At 37.4% G+C, this 18410-nt stretch overlaps 2 protein-coding genes across 4 annotated transcripts; both read right to left on the bottom strand.

Moving 5' to 3' along the window:
* Positions 1–451: 451 nt before the first annotated feature.
* On the bottom strand, positions 452–7651 carry haus4 (HAUS augmin-like complex, subunit 4). Of its 2 annotated transcripts, XM_039661598.2 has the most exons (11): positions 7529–7651; positions 7402–7431; positions 7195–7270; positions 6910–7049; positions 6415–6543; positions 5384–5500; positions 4655–4751; positions 3988–4133; positions 1638–1768; positions 1485–1553; positions 452–822 (listed from the first exon to the last, which is right to left on the bottom strand). In XM_039661598.2, exons 3-11 carry the CDS (start codon positions 7268–7270, stop codon positions 648–650), a joined length of 1080 nt encoding a protein of 359 aa, XP_039517532.2. In that variant the 5' UTR covers positions 7402–7431; positions 7529–7651; the 3' UTR covers positions 452–647. The 2 variants fall into 2 exon arrangements, with proteins under 2 accessions (XP_039517532.2, XP_039517533.2); XM_039661599.2 differs by having other exon boundaries at positions 7402–7554.
* Positions 7652–7797: 146 nt separating this feature from the next.
* prdm12a (PR domain containing 12a) lies at positions 7798–17076 on the bottom strand. Of its 2 annotated transcripts, none has more exons than XM_089130663.1 (5): positions 16742–17076; positions 13507–13745; positions 11369–11524; positions 10889–11000; positions 7798–10131 (listed from the first exon to the last, which is right to left on the bottom strand). In XM_089130663.1, the coding sequence occupies exons 1-5, from the start codon at positions 16950–16952 to the stop codon at positions 9707–9709; spliced, it is 1143 nt and encodes a 380-aa protein (XP_088986789.1). In that variant the 5' UTR covers positions 16953–17076; the 3' UTR covers positions 7798–9706. The 2 variants fall into 2 exon arrangements, with proteins under 2 accessions (XP_088986789.1, XP_039517531.2); XM_039661597.2 differs by having other exon boundaries at positions 13507–13697.
* Between the last annotated feature and the right edge of the window lie 1334 nt (positions 17077–18410).

Raw genomic sequence — 18410 nt, 5'->3', positions numbered from 1 at the left:
TAACATTAAAAAGATTGACAATCTCTCTCTCTCTCTCTCTATATATATATATATATATATATATATGTATATATAAATATAAATATGTGTGTGTGTGTGTGTTTTACGAAGAATGTACATTTAAAAATGTACTATTTTATGGTTTTAATTAACCACATGTTAAAACAGTGTTTAGTTTAAAATGTGTCTATTTTGTAAGTTTCACATAAGTATATGAAAGTGAGAAAAAAAAAGAGCAATATCCGGACCGGCAAATAATATTTATTAATACTCTAAATAAATTCTTCCAAAAAGGTATTGGAAACAATATATTTTAGAAAATTGTGATATTAGCATAGAAATGCGTGTAGTTTAGGCAGCAACATCATTTTGAAACATCACTATTCATCATAAACAGTAATTTAATAGCTCTGAATAAAAACTGCAAATTATACTACGTTGGTGACAAATACCAGAAAAAGAAAAATCACATCAAAGATTTATTAACAATAGCTACCAGTCAATTTTGCCTGAACCTAAACTCGTTGAGTGGTGCGGATTAATTACTATATTAACAATATAGTCAACAATAACAAATGCATTCAAAAAACAATATTGATAATACAACAGATGAACAGGGCAAGCTATGAGGATTCATATTCATACACTCATGTGGAGAACTCCTTCAGAGCCCAGGACTTGGTGGCGATCTCCTGGCGTAGGCGTGAGTATTCCTCAGCGAGAGCCTCAAAGTCTCTGCCGTAGATCTCGAAGGACGCCAGCTTCGACTCCACCGCCTGTCTGTCCATCTCGCAGCTCTTCAGCTCTGCGTTCAGCTTCTCCCTGGACACAACACGCACAGGTCACACTCAAACAGTCAAAACCAGGCAAAGTGAGATATTTCAAGCCTTTATTTGTTATAATTGTGATGATTATGGATTACAGATATGAAAAACCCAAATTCAAAATTAGAATCTTGTGAAAGGTTTTCAATCTGTAATCCATAATCATCAAAATTATAACAAATAAAGGCTTGAAATATCTCACTTTGCATGTAATGAGTCTATATAATATATTAGTTTCAGCTTTTAAGTTGAATTACTGAAATAAATGAACTTTTGCACAATATTCTCTTTATCCAGTTTCACCTGTATGGCAAGATAATTGTTGATGAATAATTGATTAATAATATAATTGATAAAAATGATAATTCTTGATATTGAGGATTACATTTACACTAGTAACAATGCTAATTCTTGACATCAACGATGACATCATCACTCGCAGAAATACTAATTATTGATATCAACAATTGAATTTCAACCATTAAAAACTATAATTCTTGGTATCAGGAATTACATATCCACTCATGTAAGCGGATTAAAAACACCACATGCACACATAAACAACATTAAACGCTGCATTTTCACCACAGGGGGACTTTAAAAAAGGTAAATAGTGTTTCAACCGTCAATAAAACAGCGACAGGTGAAAACCCAACTCACGTTATTTTCTTGTGAGCTGCTATCTTGTCTCTTGTGTAGGTGTCCAGTTGAACTTCAAGCATCTCGGCCCTACAGGAACAAACACGTCCTTATGAACATGCAAATGCCTTCAAAACTACATTTCAGAGCACAAGCCAAAGCTGCAATGATCACCTTATCTTCTGCAAACCGATCTCGCATTTGGCCTCGAAGTACTCGATCTTCTTCCGGTCTAGATCTTTCTGAGCCTTTAGCCTGAGATCCAGGACGAGACACTGAAGGACCTTCATGCACTTCACCAGCTCCTGTCAAAGCAAACAGATGCGCACTGTTCAACATAATGCTTTTAAACTGCTTGAAATATGGTTGAAATCACTTCAAAAAAGGAAAACACTGTAGAGTGCGATGTGCAGCGCAAGCCTGTAAAATTATAATGAGAATATTATATATAATTGTGTGTTTGGGACATGGGTTTTAATGGGGAGACTTATGTTTTTGTAATCAGGCTCTCAAAAATTTAGTAGTAGTAGTAGTAAAATCTTTATTTGTCCCTTTACAGGGCAATTTAAGTAGCTTCAACCTCACAAAACAGCAAAACATCACAGACATTACACAAATAAATAATAATTAAAAAAATATTTTATTTATTTAATTTTTATTTTATTAATAAATTAATAAAATTTGGATTTAGCTTTATCGGCCAATATATCGGTTATCGACTTTTAAATATATAGAATTATCGGTTATCGATATCGGCCAAAATTTTTATATCAGTTAGAGCCAGACCGATATATCGGCCGGCCGATATTAGGCATTTTCCAAACTATCGGTACCGGCAGTTATAATGACCGATAGATGAATATTTCAAAAATAACAAAAACAGATGAAACACACTTCAACCATGTCATGAGTGTTGGAGTTGTATAGTTTGTCCACCAGAGGGCGCTCTACACCGTCCCTGTTGGCAACACTTGTTGAGTTGGGCACGATACATACATTGCTTGAATAACAATTAAAAGATCATCCCCATCAGTTCTCTTAACTCAAATAAGCAGGACAAAATTTGTGACTATCATGTCCAGTTTAAAAAAAATATCGGCCGATATATCGGAATATCGGATTTCAAAACCCAAAAATATTTGTACCGTATCGGCCTTCAAAATCCTTTACCGGTCGGGCTCTAATATCAGTGCATCCCTAGTTAATGCAACCATAATATATACCATAATAACCTGGCATAAACACAATCTAATAATGTCAGATATCATTTCATGAGTGTCATAAAACACTGTGACGTTAAATATGAGATCCTCATTTTAAGCCAAAATCAACTTCAAAAACTCATTGCTTTGGTTCTTTTAACACCATGCCATGGAAATTTACAACAATATCTATTTTTGCTGAAAACTCAAACTATATTAGGTTTAACCTAACCAGGGTGGATACAGGTATAAACAATTTAAATTTAAGACTTTTTAATACCACTTCTAAATTAAATTTAAGACCAAACTTACGATGGAAATATAAATTAAAAATGAAAATATACAGTAATATTTCCAAGTAAACACACTGTTCAAAAATATGGTGAAATGACAATAACCAATTGTCAATTGCGTACATGCGGTCGCCTGCGGTGGAGTGAAAAGAAATATAGAAGGCGTTTTTATGAATGTCTTAAGCCTTGTATGTTTTAAATAAATAAAGTATATTGATAAAGGCTTAGATTTAGTTTTATTAATAAAGTCATAGAACCAGTTTATTTATAGTGTACTGATAATGGTTTCATACAATTAGTTTATTAATTAAACTAATAAAAAGATAAAAAAGACTTTGAGATATGTTTGGTAATTGTGCCTTTTAATTTAATAAATTAAAATTAATTTGCTATATTTCAGATCAATATTTGTTTTCCTTAATTTTAATTAACCCTAACTTTATTCTCATCATAAGAATTATAAATAATTGATTTGCGTATAAAATAATACTACAAACACTTAAAAATAAACAGAATAGTACCCTTACGTAGAAAATATTCGACCTGGCTGGCAGAACGATGCATCTTTGCGGTGACATGACAAACATTAAGACCTATCCAATCTGAATTTAAGACAATTTAATACTTTTTAAGGCCTTATTTTTAGGAAAATTGATTTAAGACTTTTTAATACTTTTTAATGACCCGCGACCTCCCTGCTAATTAAACATTTCTTAAGAGTAGTAAAATAGAGCTGAAGTGTGATGCGAGAACATTTCTAACATCTGAAAATGAATAGTTTGAAGGGCTGCACCGATATGAACATTTTGGCCGATACCGATAATTCTTTATATTTGAAAGCCGATAACCGATATATCGGCCAAAAAAAAAGTCCAAATTTGCGCATCTGAAGTGTCTCGGCTTTCCGTTTCTTCTTTCTTCTATTTTGACACAAGTAACATTACTAACAAAAATCAAACGAGTTTGACGGGTTGTCTGGCAGCGACCCAGATGATAGTGGAGACATGAACGTTGTTTCTTCAGACTCACAGACAGGTACGCGTGGGTTTGTCTCTGCAGTAACGTGGTGTTCTCTCGGTTTCTCTCAGCGAGGCTCTTTGCTTTCTTCTGTTCACCGTCCAGCAGTTCAGGAAGTTTAGAAAGCTTCACACTCCTGAGACCCTCGCTTTCATTCTCTGAAAGAAGAAGCAATAAATAATCCTCTTACTCAGCGTACGAACAAATTATCTCATCTAGGGATGCACAGATTTGAACATTTTAGCCGATACCGATAATGCGTTAGATTTGAAAGCCGATAACCGATATATCGGCCGATAATCCAAATTTTAATATAATTTTTCAGAGCCTGATTGCAAAATAACAGTTTTACAAGTAAAATCCATGCCCCAATCACACAATTATAATGATGTTCTCATAATAAATTTATGTAGACAGACTATTTTCCTTTTTTTAAGTGGTTTCAATTATATTTCGAGCAATTCAACACCATCATGTTGAACAGTGCGCGTCTGAAGAAATCAATACATGATTTATCGGACAAATTTTCTTATCAAGCCGATAACATTAAAAATGAACAGATATTGGCCGATACCGATATATCATGCATCCCTAATCTCATCATTAAAAAAATAAATAATTAAAAAATACGGTTCATCATTGAACTATAACTATAAGATGAGTCACTAGAAGAGTTTACCCCACTGGGGCTGATAGTACGTCAGGATATTGACGGCCTTCCTCTTCAGATGTTGCAGGAGTTCTGATGGTAACCTCTGCTTCATTTGCACAATGTCCTAAAAGTAGAAATATAACATCAAAGCTTTAATTAAAAAAGTACACAATGTGACTAGTTAAACAACAAAACTGCATGGATTTTGTGCAAACACATTCTTTTGTTCATGCTTTGGCTCTGCATGACTGTACAAAAAAAACATTCACTACATAATAGTAAAGTACGCGTGAATAAGAAAAACGCCATCATCTCAAACATCTTAAACAAAAGCTGGTCCTTTTTGTCTGTTAAATATTATTAACAGCAAAACCCGAGATTACAACAACAGCGTTTACTGGCTTTACATCATTACGACAGAAGATATATTGCATATAACTTTACACAGATCAGGTCAGTGATACATGTCTCATGTTAACATATTTTGTGGGTATACTTTTTAGAGTGTGTATTTTAATGTTTATTGCACTATTACCATGTAATATTCCAGTATTTCTCATATTGCTTAGTAAAAGAGAACATTAAATATTGTTTTTCCATGTAATCCCACTTGTATTGAAACTCTTGCATTTACAGCAAACAGACATTGCATATAATCTTTGCTTAATCCCAGTAATTTAACACAGAAAAAAGTACGTAAAAAATGAGTTCAGCAAATGTTAAACATACCATTGACCAATAAGATTAATGCAGTACCTGTTCAGGAGGCATGTGCCTCGTGACTCTTTCTGCCGTCAATCCCAGAATGCCGCTGTGATGTGATGATTTCACACACTGACCCACCATCACACACTGCTCCAGTGTGCTGAAGAACTGCACGAAAGGACAGACAAACCTTATTAAACTTAGAGTTATATGATGCTTTTTAATGTTTTCCTTCTCCTTTAGTGTGTGTGTGTGTGTGTACACTGCCGTTCAAAAGTTTGGGATCGGTAAAATTTTTATTTTATTTTTTAGGGGAGAGAAATCAAAGAAATCAATATTTTTACTCATCAAGGATTAATTAAATTGATCAAAAGTGACAGTAAAGACTTGTTACAAAATATTATGTTTCATATAAATTCTGTTCTTTTGAACTTTATATTCATCAAAGAATGCTGAAAAGTAGAGTAGACAACCGTTTTCAACACTGATAATAATAACTAATGTTTTTAGAGCATCAAATCATCACTTTACAGTGATTTCTGAAGGATCATGTGACACTGAAGACCTTCTGAAAACATGAAATTAGGAATCGGAGATTAAGATTTATTTTAGAGCTGAGCAACGATTAATCGCATCCAAAAATTAAAGTTTACATATATGTGTGCGTAAACCACACAAGGATGTATATATTTGAGAGTTTTTCTTGATTTTTATATATATATATATGAAGAGTTCAGATGCAAAAGCCTCTAAATGCCATTTGAAATTTTCTTCTTTAATGATGATTTTTATCAAACTTGCATATTTAAGTTCAGTAATTTCACTTAAATAACAATTAATAGGTAATTATCATTGCCATTTAAGTGAAATCACTGAACTTAAATATACAAGCTTGATAAAAATGATCATTCTAGAAGAAAATTTCAAATGGCACTTAGAGGCTTTTGCATCTGAACTCTTCATATATATATATATATATATATATATATATATATATATATATATACACAGTACATGCAAATATTTCTAAAACATATACATGCATGTGTGTAAACCCTGATGATGTTTGATGATGTGGGCACCTTGTCCTCCGCTGTCTGAGAACTGGAGGCTTTAGTGAAGCGGTTCTCCTGGACGATCTCTCGCAGAACCCGATTCACACACTCCACACGCAGCCACGACAGTCTCTGAGAGCGCAGCTCACACTCTGCCTGAGGACACACACACACTCATACACATTTAATCACACGCACGCGCACACATACTCACACACTTTCATCAGACACGTGACGTACGCACACAAACACACACACACACACACTTTCTCTCTCTCACTCACACACACACACCTCCTTCAGGTCCCTCCTCAGATGTTGTGTAAGTCTAGTTCAGTCTATACACACACTCTCTCTCTCTCTCTCTCTCTCTCTCTCTCTCTCTCTCTCTCTCTCACACACACACACACACCTTCTCCAGGTCCCTCCTCAGGTGTTGTGTGAGTCCAGTTCAGTCTATACGCACACTCTCTCACACACACACACACACACACACACACACACACACACACACACACACACCTTCTCCAGGTCCCTCCTCAGGTGTTGTGTGAGTCCGGTTCGGTCCACATGTTGGGACAGAGTCGCCAGAAGTTTACAGAACAGCGGGTTCTGGATCAGATCCTCCTCCGTCATCTCACACAACGGGAACGCTGATAAAACTGGGGCACAAATCATGAGAGAGAGAGACTCATTAATATCAATCTTAGAATAATTACGCAAAATAATGCATTCAATATGGATGAAAAAAGGAACCCCTTTTCAAGACAAAAAGTCGAGACAAAGAAAATTAAAAAACGTTCAAACCTTGTTGATGTAAATTGTCTCCTTTACCCAGAGATGAGAGAAACACACAATCTGTTCTCTCAGACATCGCTGACATCTATAATATCAATAACACGGCATTAAAAGGTATAACGAAATTGATATTTGATATAATTGAATTAGAGATAAGATATTCACTAACGTTATACAAAACACTCATAACTTTAAAGTTAAAATTGTCGCGCTTACCTGGATGTTTCTCGTTTTGTAACTGCTCAACTAATGTTGGGGATTAAACATTATAGCTCAGTAAAAAAAAAACTTGTTATTATTAATTAAAATGACAAAAAAGCTCAACTTCTGTCAAAATTCTTACTTTGTTGACATCCTCTCTTCGTTTTTACCGCCAGGACATCCGAGTGTTCCACTGCCTGATTGGTTCACTGTCCATAATGACGTCTTTGAACGCTTAGGTTAAGCCAATGAACGGGGTGCTTATTCCACATGGGTGGTTCTCATTGGTTGAGCGATGTTGTGTCGCGCTGTTCAGTATAGATTAAATATTTAATATTACGAAAGCAAACGTAAATTGAACATTAAGAATATACATTCTATCAAGAGCAAAAGCAATGAGATAATATAAAAAATAGTCCAGTGCAGTACGTTTTTCAAACTTTACTAAACCTCTTAAAAAAAACAAAACATATGAATTTGTACAGACTCTCTCTCACACACACACACATACACATTCTAATCATACTGTACACACACACACACACACTCATTATTTCTTCATTTAATAAAAACAAATTACAGTTTTTTGGATTGCTAAACGACAATGACACAACTGGAGCTCCATGTGCTAAACTCTAACCAGTCTGTACAGCAGCCGTCACCTGAGATACACACTTCACATCACCTGCACTACTCACTTACTGTAAGCAACACACAACTCTTAACACACGCTCAGTGCAGACACACACAGCACAACCCTCACTGAGATAACACACACTGTCACGCAGAACACACTGAGAGGAAAAACACTAGCATCAAACACCAATACAGAAATAAAAACTTGTCATCTTTACAGTTTGAACAATTTCAGTGACTTCATGCAAAGTAATATTTTCTTTAAAAAAAAAGAGTGACATTCTTTCACATGATTTATTTACATTTTTAGAACATAACAATTCTTTAAGGTAAATGAAAATGAGCAGTTTTCCTTGAAAAAAAATGTAGAAACTGAAAGTACACACTGTAATTTGAACAAATAATTGCAACTAAATTGCAAAATAAACAAGACAACTGCTTAGCCTTTCAGCTGAAATTGCAATGCTCACTGCCGTTTAACAATAAAAATACTGTAATCATGAAGTCTCCTAATTTTGATACATTTTAAAACCAAATATCTGATTTCATTTTGCTTCTCCAGTAAATGTGTCTTGAGGTCTTGATTTAAGAATGTTTACACTCTTGCTGATAATATATAGAACTTTTAAGGGTTCTTAAAAGTTTACCTTTAACTCGTTCCCATCATGGTATTATTTACTGGATTTATGTTTAATTAGTTTTGTTTTAATTCATTTGTAACTGTAATAAAAACTCATGAATTAAACACCTCGTAAACATTATCACTCTTAAACATGAATCTTTTTGGCATAAAGGGACTTTAAAGAGGCTGGATGTAGAATTCAGAAACCGTTGTTATAGCGATACCGGTGGCCGTTATGTGAACTGCAGCAGTTTTTCCGTTCTTCGATTAGGGGTAAAAAAAAAAAAGGAAATATGTTTAGCAACAATTTACTATCAACGAACATCCCGTCCACTACTGAGAGTTTCTTTTATATGAAAACACACATCTGTGATTTTCCTGCCAAAAACATTTCCAAGTCCTTCACATAAAAATCAGTCGAGTTGTTCAAATCATTGGCAATAAAAGCGATCAATACACCAAATTCTTACATATAGCCATATATACATATGAATCAAGAACCATTTTCTAGAGTTTTGGCAGTGAGAATAATAATAAATGCTCCAGACTTTTGTATATATATAGTGAAATGTTCTGAATAAGTGACCCACTTCAAGTATTGAGAAATGTGTGTTAGCGATTGTTTGCGGAACTGAAGCTGTAGAGGATGTTGCGTCAAGGTTAAAGCCATAGCCATCTTTGGCAGCGCGTCACTCCCGGATAAACGAAAATGGATAGTGACCTGACGCTAACGGCTAGTAGTGATCAGCTGCAATCAACCTGTCACTCAAGTGGCCACGACCTTAATTATGCAGTACTTTAAGGCTTAATATAATTTAAACTGATGAGTTATAAAAAATTCACCCCCTCACATTTTCATGAAGGGTAAAATTTACTATATAGACCAAAACCACTTTTCGCACCAGAGTGTAAACATGTTTTATTCTGCTGTAAAGTTGGGCATTTTGACTCTCTTCTGCAGCCGGTCTCTAGTGGCCAGTCGATGAACTGCAGTTTAAGTCACTTCAAGAGAGAGACGGGAATTTTAAAGTGCATTTAATCGGACTCTTTTGTGTTTGTCTCTCAGAGCACCATTGTAGGGATGTGATGGAGAAGTGAATGATGGGAAACTGTTGGTATTTGCGCCGGAGGAGACTGTGGATGTCCGGCCTCAGAGTTCCCGCCGTTTGGTCGGTGTCTCGCGCTCTTCTGATGCGCGCGAAGCCCGGCCAGCTGCGAGTACGCGCTCTGGCACACGTGACACTTGTATGGGCGCTCGCCCGTGTGGAGGCGCACGTGATTACGGAGCGTCGATGATTGGCTGAAGCGCCGGTTGCAGAAGCGGCAGACGAAGGGTTTGTCCAGGGTGTGAATGCGCATGTGCGAGCGCAAGTTGCTGCGCGAGTTGAAGCCGCGGTGACAGATGACGCAACGCATGCGACTCGCAGTTGACGAAGAGGAAGAGGAAGGCAAGGAGGAAGATGCAGGATCACATACGTGTGCGTCTTCTGTGGAGGAGAATGAAGACGAGGTTGTTAATGTTTTTTTTTCTTCAAGCATTAAAACAAATCACCCATGCTGCTAAAAATAAATAAATAAATAGATAGATAAAAGTACATTTTTATTGTTGAAATACAAAACATATTTCCGTATAAAACACGCTTCAGTCGACTTTGTTGTCATCTTTTTCTTTAGAGAATTTGATTCAATTAATTTTTTTACGGAAGTGGATTGGGGCCAAGCAATAATACAAAAAATAAAGCATCTAGATTAAAGTCATTATAATACGAAATTAAACTCTTTAAACTAGATATTAAAAAACATAACACCATTTTTTCTTCACTATATTATAATGTTAATCATCCAGTTTGTTGGTAAAGTGAAACACTTTCCAAAATATAGGCTACAAAAGTAAAACGACACTGAAAAGTAAATTTTACTATTAATTACAACGTAACACATTATGTTAGATCATATTTTATTTTTATCATATTATATTTTACTATCATATTTTATTTTATAATAAAACATGACATCAAAGTGTCCCAAACACAAATGTGGACTGCACTCCCATGATGCACCACGAGAGGGCGCACGTGCACACGTGACTCACAGATAAACATTTGATCCGCATTCTCTCCTCGAGCTCTTAAACTCGGACTAATTAAGCAATAAAGCTTAAGAAAACATAATGAGTTTTATCTCTGTAATTGCTGTGATTTTTATCAGCTTAACATGCAAGAACACACACACACACACACACACCGTTTCTCTTCTTCTGCAGTTCCTCCTCTGTTCCGGGGACTCCAGGAATCCCGAGGAAAGTGTTGTGTGAGTTCCCGTACCACACGAGCAGCTCCTGGTCTGGAGGAATCGTCTGAGGAAGAGGAGAGCTTCATCAGTTCTTCATCTGTCAGACACTTATCAAGACACTTTTACAGTCGCTACTACGACACATTTCTCAATACTCAAGTCATTTTTCTAAAGTAAAAGTTCAAAACAATAACATAATACAAAACTGAATGAGAGCATTTCAATCGCCATGTCTACAGTAATATTGTAACGAATTATATTTTCGAATCTAAAAATTAAATTGTATAAAAACAATTGGCGCAACCACAGCTGATGCATTTACTGTTAGTGTTGTTTAGGTCATTGTTTTGTGGGTGTAAAAGTGTGTGTATTGGCTGTCAAGCTTTGCTAGTGTTCTGGAAGAATGTGTGTGTGTGTGTGTGTGTTTGAGACCTCCAGGCTCCTGTAGAAGATGCTGCTGCCGATCTGAAGCACCTCAAGGTTTTGCTCCTGCTGGTTTCGAGCACATCTGATGTACGTCATCCAGGAGCGCTGATCCTCCTGACTCGCGTCGATGAAGCAGCGCACGCTCCCGTCCTCGTTAAACACCTCACACACACACACACACATCTTACATTAACATAAAGCCTCTTTATTGGCATCAATGGTTCCATGAAGTATGAATGAAGTGAGTGAGTGAGAGAGTGAGTGAGTGAGTGAGTGAGAGAGAGAGAGAGAGAGAGAGAGAGTGATTGAGTGAGAGAGTGTGTGAGTGAGAGAGTGTGTGAGTGAGAGAGTGATTGAGTGAGTGAGTGTGTGAGTGAGTGGGTGAGTGAGTAAGTAATTGAGTGAGTGAGTGAGTGAGTGAGTGAGTGATTGAGTGAGTGTGTGTGTGTGTGTGTGTGTGTGTGAGTGAGTGAGTGAGTCAGTGAGTTAGTCAGTGAGTGAGTGTGTGTGTGTGAGTGAGTGAGTCAGTGAGTGAGTGTGGGAGTGAGTGAGAGTGTGTGTGTGTGTGTGTGTGTGTGTGTGAGTGAGTAAGTGATTGAGTGAGAGAGTGACAGAGTGAGTGATTGAATGAGTGAGTGAGTGAGAGAGTGAGTGAGTGAGTGAGTGAGTGAGTGAGTGAGTGAGTGAGAGAGTGAGTGAGTGAGTGAGTGAGTGTGTGAGTGAGTGAGAGTGATTGAGTGAGTGAGAGAGTGACAGAGTGAGTGATTGAATGAGTGAGTGAGTGAGAGAGTGAGTGAGTGAGTGTGTGAGTGAGTGAGAGTGATTGAGTGAGTGAGAGAGTGACAGAGTGAGTGATTGAATGAGTGAGAGAGTGACAGAGTAAGTGAGAGAGTGATTGAGTGAGTGATTGAATGAGTGAGTTAGTGAGTAAGTGATTGAGTGAGTGAGAGAGTGACAGAGTGAGTGATTGAATGAGTGAGTGAGTGAGAGAGTGAGTGAGTGAGTGTGTGAGTGAGTGAGAGTGATTGAGTGAGTGAGAGAGTGACAGAGTGAGTGATTGAATGAGTGAGAGAGTGAGAGAGTGAGTGAGTGAGTGTGTGAGTGAGTGAGAGAGTGACAGAGTGAGTGATTGAATGAGTGAGAGAGTGACAGAGTAAGTGAGAGAGTGAGTGAGTGAGTGATTGAGTGAGTGAGTTAGTGAGTAAGTGATTGAGTGAGTGAGAGAGTGACAGAGTGAGTGATTGAATGAGTGAGTGAGTGAGAGAGTGAGTGAGTGAGTGTGTGAGTGAGTGAGAGTGATTGAGTGAGTGAGAGAGTGACAGAGTGAGTGATTGAATGAGTGAGAGAGTGACAGAGTAAGTGAGAGAGTGAGTGAGTGAGTGATTGAATGAGTGAGAGAGTGACAGAGTAAGTGAGAGAGTGATTGAGTGAGTGATTGAATGAGTGAGTTAGTGAGTAAGTGATTGAGTGAGTGAGAGAGTGACAGAGTGAGTGATTGAATGAGTGAGTGAGTGAGAGAGTGAGTGAGTGAGTGTGTGAGTGAGTGAGAGTGATTGAGTGAGTGAGAGAGTGACAGAGTGAGTGATTGAATGAGTGAGAGAGTGAGAGAGTGAGTGAGTGAGTGAGTGTGTGAGTGAGTGAGAGAGTGACAGAGTGAGTGATTGAATGAGTGAGAGAGTGACAGAGTAAGTGAGAGAGTGAGTGAGTGAGTGATTGAGTGAGTGAGTTAGTGAGTAAGTGATTGAGTGAGTGAGAGAGTGACAGAGTGAGTGATTGAATGAGTGAGTGAGTGAGAGAGTGAGTGAGTGAGTGTGTGAGTGAGTGAGAGTGATTGAGTGAGTGAGAGAGTGACAGAGTGAGTGATTGAATGAGTGAGAGAGTGACAGAGTAAGTGAGAGAGTGATTGAGTGAGTGATTGAATGAGTGAGTGAGTGAGTGAGTGAGAGAGAGAGTGAGAGAGTGAGTGAGAGAGTGAGTGATTGAATGAGTGAGTGAGAGAGAGAGTGAGTGATTGAATGAGTGAGTGAGTGGACACTGCCATCCTTGTTAAACACCTGAAGCAAACACAGCTCTTTTTCTCAGACACACACACGGACACATGGACACACACACACACACACACACACACACACACACACACACACCTCCCACATGAGGTTGTTGTTCTTCCTCAAGTCCACGTGCTCCGGGGACACCAGGCTCCCAGTGAACGGGCCCATCTCAGTGCCGGCCTTGATCCAGGTCTTGGAGAAAATCCCCAGGCCTTCCCCCGGGACCGAGCTCTGGGCGATGACCACCTCGCTGGGCAGAACCAGACTGGACAGCTTCTGCACCTCTGCAGGACATCCCCAGCGGGAACATGAATGAGCTCTTTCTGTTTCAACTGTCATGTGAGATATACAGAACTGAATAGCCTAATATTGTTCAGCACAGTCTATAATCCGTATAATGTATAACCAGCATATGGCACTTTATGCTCTTCACTCACAGTTGCTTAATTGATTCATTGATTAAAATTGTCCATGAATATTGATTGCTTTTCTTTGCGATCTAGCAAGTCAATCTTGCTTGTTCTTGTATAGATTGTTGCATATTTATATTGTATATAAATAAACATTAAAATGGATTGTTTGTGTTGTTATTGAATACAGAACAGTATATATAGGATATGTGTGTGTATATATTTGCATTTGTCTAATTTTCTAATTTAATGGCACATTGTTGTCACTTAGTTATAAACTTGCAAAAAAATAGCAAATGAATTAAAATAAATTATTTGCAATGCAAATAAATGAACAAAATAGTCCATAAACTGTTGTTCTTTTTTTGTTATTGTATACAGCATATATATATATATATATATATATATATATATATATATATATATATATATATATATATAGAGTGCCCACTTTTTATAAACTTGCAAAAAATTAAATGATGTTTTTAAATTGATTTGCAATTAACATTAAAATGATGTAGCAGTAATACAGCCTAATTTAATATATACTGGCAATTTACTTTTGACACCAGTCAAAAATCTCTTGCCACTTTTTATAAACGTGCAAAAATTTGAATGAAGCCTTTAAATTGAATTGCAAATAAATGAACGTGAACGTGCTTTTCTTTGCATTTTAATATCGCTTTTTATGCTGGTGTTCATTTAATATTCAATACAGCCTAATCTGACTTGATGCATTTTTTTTTTAACAATTTCAAAAAAGAAAAGAAAAAAGAATCAGCTTTAAGAAAAACAATGGTATTATTTGGGCTATTCGTTCAGCTGTCAAACATTTTAAAGTTATATAATGCCACAAAACAACTCATCTTTGTAATGACACTTCGAAACGAATGATTGAAACGAACCCCCTTTATTATTATTTTGGTCACGAAATATGACCTCTATTTAACCGGATTAAGTGCGTTAAATGTTGGGGAGGGAAACTGTAAAAGCGCATTGAAAGTCTCCTCAAAAGAGCCAAAGAAAGACACTCGCATTTAATGTCAAAATCAAAGAATCGCTTATTTGTCGCGCATGAAACGCGAACAGAAGCGGCTGAGGAGAAGGTGAAGAACCGCACTGACACTCATTATTCTCCACTGACTCATTCCACATTCATTATCCTTTCACCACGTTTGTAGCAATAACTGCGAGTGAATGAAGCGATGGCTTGTTTAAAAACACGCAGGAATTTCGCGAACAAAAAGATGGAAAGGCGATTAGCTGCTTGACATGCCGTGAATGAGGACAGAAAGAGCCGTTCACGGTGTGTTAATGAGAGAAGAAGCGAGGAAAAGGGATCCCTGAATGCGGGATAAAGCTCCAAGAATGGGAATCTTTTCTTTGGCTTTCTCAGGTCAAGCACAAAGTTAACCAAATGAATTTAAAGCCGCTTCTTTCAGTCGTCGTCGGTTACACGGCGATCGAGCCGCGGGCGGGTCGGGAAAAAAACCCCACCTTTTCACCGCGTTAAACGGCTTCAATGGAGCGAAATAAAAGAGACAAAATGCTGGAGAACAGCATCCTTCAGGGAGCTTGGGAAGAAATTCCCAGAGTTTAGCTATATATGTTCCCACTGACATCTCGTGCGGATCATGACACTTTTACTATCGGCGTTTGAAACGAATCGTCAAGCAGGCGCGCTTTTTCTTAGTCGCGATCGGAATTAAACAAATTCAGTTGTTTTTAAGAACTATTTGAGGCAAAATAAGACTATATATCAAAATAAGAGAAAATATCAACCACATAAGTAGCCTATATTTTCACCAAAAACTCAATAATGAAACTAAACACCCTGAGACAAAAAAAAAAACATTTATTATTAGGCCTATTATTTAAAAAAAAAAATCTCTGTGAACATGTTTATCTGTCCGATTATTCTAAGTAATTTTGATTACATCACATTTACAAATAAAACAACATACTGAGACATTTTATTTATTTAATTATTATGATTTACAAAACGATTTTCTAGCCTATGTGAACAAGTTTTTTTTTTTGGCCAAACCTTTTAATAGCCTTATTTTTGATTATATCCCATTTACAAAATAATAACAAAATAAGACTATCAACAATGATTTTTCCCCCACACCAAAAACACAATAACGAAATTAAACATGCAGATACGAAAAATGTTAATTTAAAAATAGTTAATTTCTATTTCAGTTTTGATCATATCACATTTTATAATAACAGAACCAATAGGCTAATCTATCATTTAAAATCCACATCTTTACATTTCGTTTCAGTTCAATCAATGAGCCTAAATAAGATCTCAAAAACACAAGATCTTAAATGAGAGATTTTAGTTTCTTGAAAGACTTTTCACCACACACACACACACACACACACACACACACACACACACACACACACACACACACACACACAATCCAAACTACAAGTTCGCTCAGAGTGCACGTGCAACGTCCTGTGAATGTATTTTATAGGTAGGCTATATAGAAAAAACTAAAACTATCCAACAGAAGACGTTTGTTAAAAAATCTCGCTGCAATGTTAGTTTTTGGCTACAAAAAAATAACTTAAAAATAACGTTTTTAAAATATATATCGGAACGTTCCCTGTTTGCTGAGACTTGGTCATCACACTCTAAACTGCTGGATTGTTTCAACCCAAATTAGTATCAAACATGGACCCAACTAGGCTATTAGATTAACTTTTTTTAATTAGCTACATTTTAACTCAACGGTTGGGTTTGTCCACATTTGACCAAACTTTGGGTTGAAATATCACAGGGTTTTTTTTTTTTTTTTTTAGAGTGTAGTCGTTTGACGTCCGTCAGATTAAAGCTGTATTATAGCGACTGAATTTGCATGAGTTTTGCGTACTCTTTACGCAGTTTAAAGATCGCTGATTACCTCCAGTGAAGGACTGCGCCAGAACCTCTGCGGTGAACGCGGTCCTCGGGCTCTTCTGCGGCTCCTCGAACGGGTTCTCTCCCAGCGCGTTCCTCCATCGCCCGTACAGAAAACTGTGCAGGATATCAGAGGTGATGATGTCACACAGCTGAGACCGGAACCGGGACCGGGCCTTGAGCGCGAGAGCCTCCGCGGGCAGAACCGAACCCATGTGTGCCGGTGCGGGGAACGAGAAGAAGAAGAAGAAGAGGAGGAGGAACTGATGCGGTCCCTCCGGAGCGGGGCCACTTATAGGAGCCTGTGGATCTGAGCCTCTAATTAGTTATTAATGACCCCCCAATCCCCCCAACCAACCCACACACACACACACACACACACACACACACAACCCCTTTATGCAGGAGCCCCGCCACCCCTACAAACACACACCCAATGAGAAACTCCGTGTCTGTGTAAAGAGAGAGAGAGAGAGAGAGAGAGAGAGAGAGATAGAGAGAGAGTGTGTGTGTGTGTGTGTGTGAGAGAGAAGGAGAGACAGAGTGTGTGTGTGTGTGTGTGCGTGCGTGCGTGTGTGAGAGAGAGAGGGTGTGTATGTATATGTGTGTGTGTGTGTGTGTGTGTGTGTGTGTGTGTGTGTGTGAAATAGAGTGTGTATAGGCCTGTGTGTGTGTGAGAGAGAGAGAGAGAGAGTGTGTGTATGTGTGTGTGTGTGAGAGAGAGAGAGAGTGAGAGAGATAATCTCACATAAGTGGCTCCACACCTGTAGAGGTTATTAACACATCACAGGCTACAATTATTCTCTTAACCAGCTGTTATTAACCACACACACACACACACACACACACACACACACACACACACACACACACGTCATTATTTTGATTTCACTCAGTTTCTCTAGTTGCAATTTTTTTTCTGTAAAAATATGTAATTATTTACAACACAAGTAATTTAAGTTTAAAGTGGGCAATGAATAAAATGTTACATATTGCGTATGGGCCTATTTTATACAGTGCCATTATAGCGTGTGTGTGTAGGCTATATATATATATCTCCTATTCTTAGAAACAGTTATCATGGTATTATTGTCTCACATGGTAAATGTGATATTATATTTATATTTTTATATTGTCGTGTTCAGGAGTGGTTTGTTCTCCGGATTGAATTAGAGTTAGAATTGAACATTTCCCACTTACCTCCAGCAGGAGAACATCTTTATTCCTCTCTCAGCTCATGCAGATCCCAGATCAGCCACACACTGTCCAACGATACACTGGAGAACCCGCTAATGTTCCCGGGGGAGGAAAACACACACACACACACACACACACACACACACACACACACACACTCGTTCATTCTTTCGTTCGAGAGTAGAAATGAAGGTGAGCAAACGCTTCGAAAACACTCTCAGCTGCTTTTCATAAAGATAAAGTTTTTTTTTTTTTTTGCAGAAACATGAAAAGATAATATAATATAAATATGAAAATATTCTGCAGTCACTTTCTCCTTAAATTGATCCTTTTTGGCATAAAGTGTCTTTAAAATAGAGTTTAAACTTCATTCTTTGTGTTTCTGACGCTGGAACAGAGACTGACAGCAATCATGATAAACAGAATCGGTCTCATGATATGATGTTGTGATTATGTATATACATATACATCTGAAT

Source organism: Pimephales promelas, chromosome 4 (genome assembly GCF_988280905.1).
Source record: "Pimephales promelas chromosome 4, fPimPro1.hap1.1, whole genome shotgun sequence".
Taxonomy (NCBI): domain Eukaryota; kingdom Metazoa; phylum Chordata; class Actinopteri; order Cypriniformes; family Leuciscidae; genus Pimephales; species Pimephales promelas.
This window is presented reverse-complemented; position numbering and strand designations above follow the sequence as displayed.

Excerpts from the sequence above, each read along its gene's own strand:
- haus4 (XM_039661598.2), bottom strand. The coding sequence starts at position 7,270 with ATGTCAGCGATGTCTGAGAGAACAGATTGTGTGTTTCTCTCATCTCTG. Across the intron at positions 5,501-6,414 it reads CTCAGACAGCGGAGGACAAG|TTCTTCAGCACACTGGAGCA; the intron begins GTGCCCACATCA and ends CCTTTCGTGCAG. Across the intron at positions 4,752-5,383 it reads GGCACATGCCTCCTGAACAG|GACATTGTGCAAATGAAGCA; the intron begins GTACTGCATTAA and ends TTCTACTTTTAG.
- prdm12a (XM_089130663.1), bottom strand. The coding sequence starts at position 16,952 with ATGGGTTCGGTTCTGCCCGCGGAGGCTCTCGCGCTCAAGGCCCGGTCC. Across the intron at positions 13,746-16,741 it reads GGCGCAGTCCTTCACTGGAG|TTGAAACAGAAAGAGCTCAT; the intron begins GTAATCAGCGAT and ends CTCACATGACAG. Across the intron at positions 11,001-11,368 it reads TCTTCTACAGGAGCCTGGAG|ACGATTCCTCCAGACCAGGA; the intron begins GTCTCAAACACA and ends CCTCTTCCTCAG.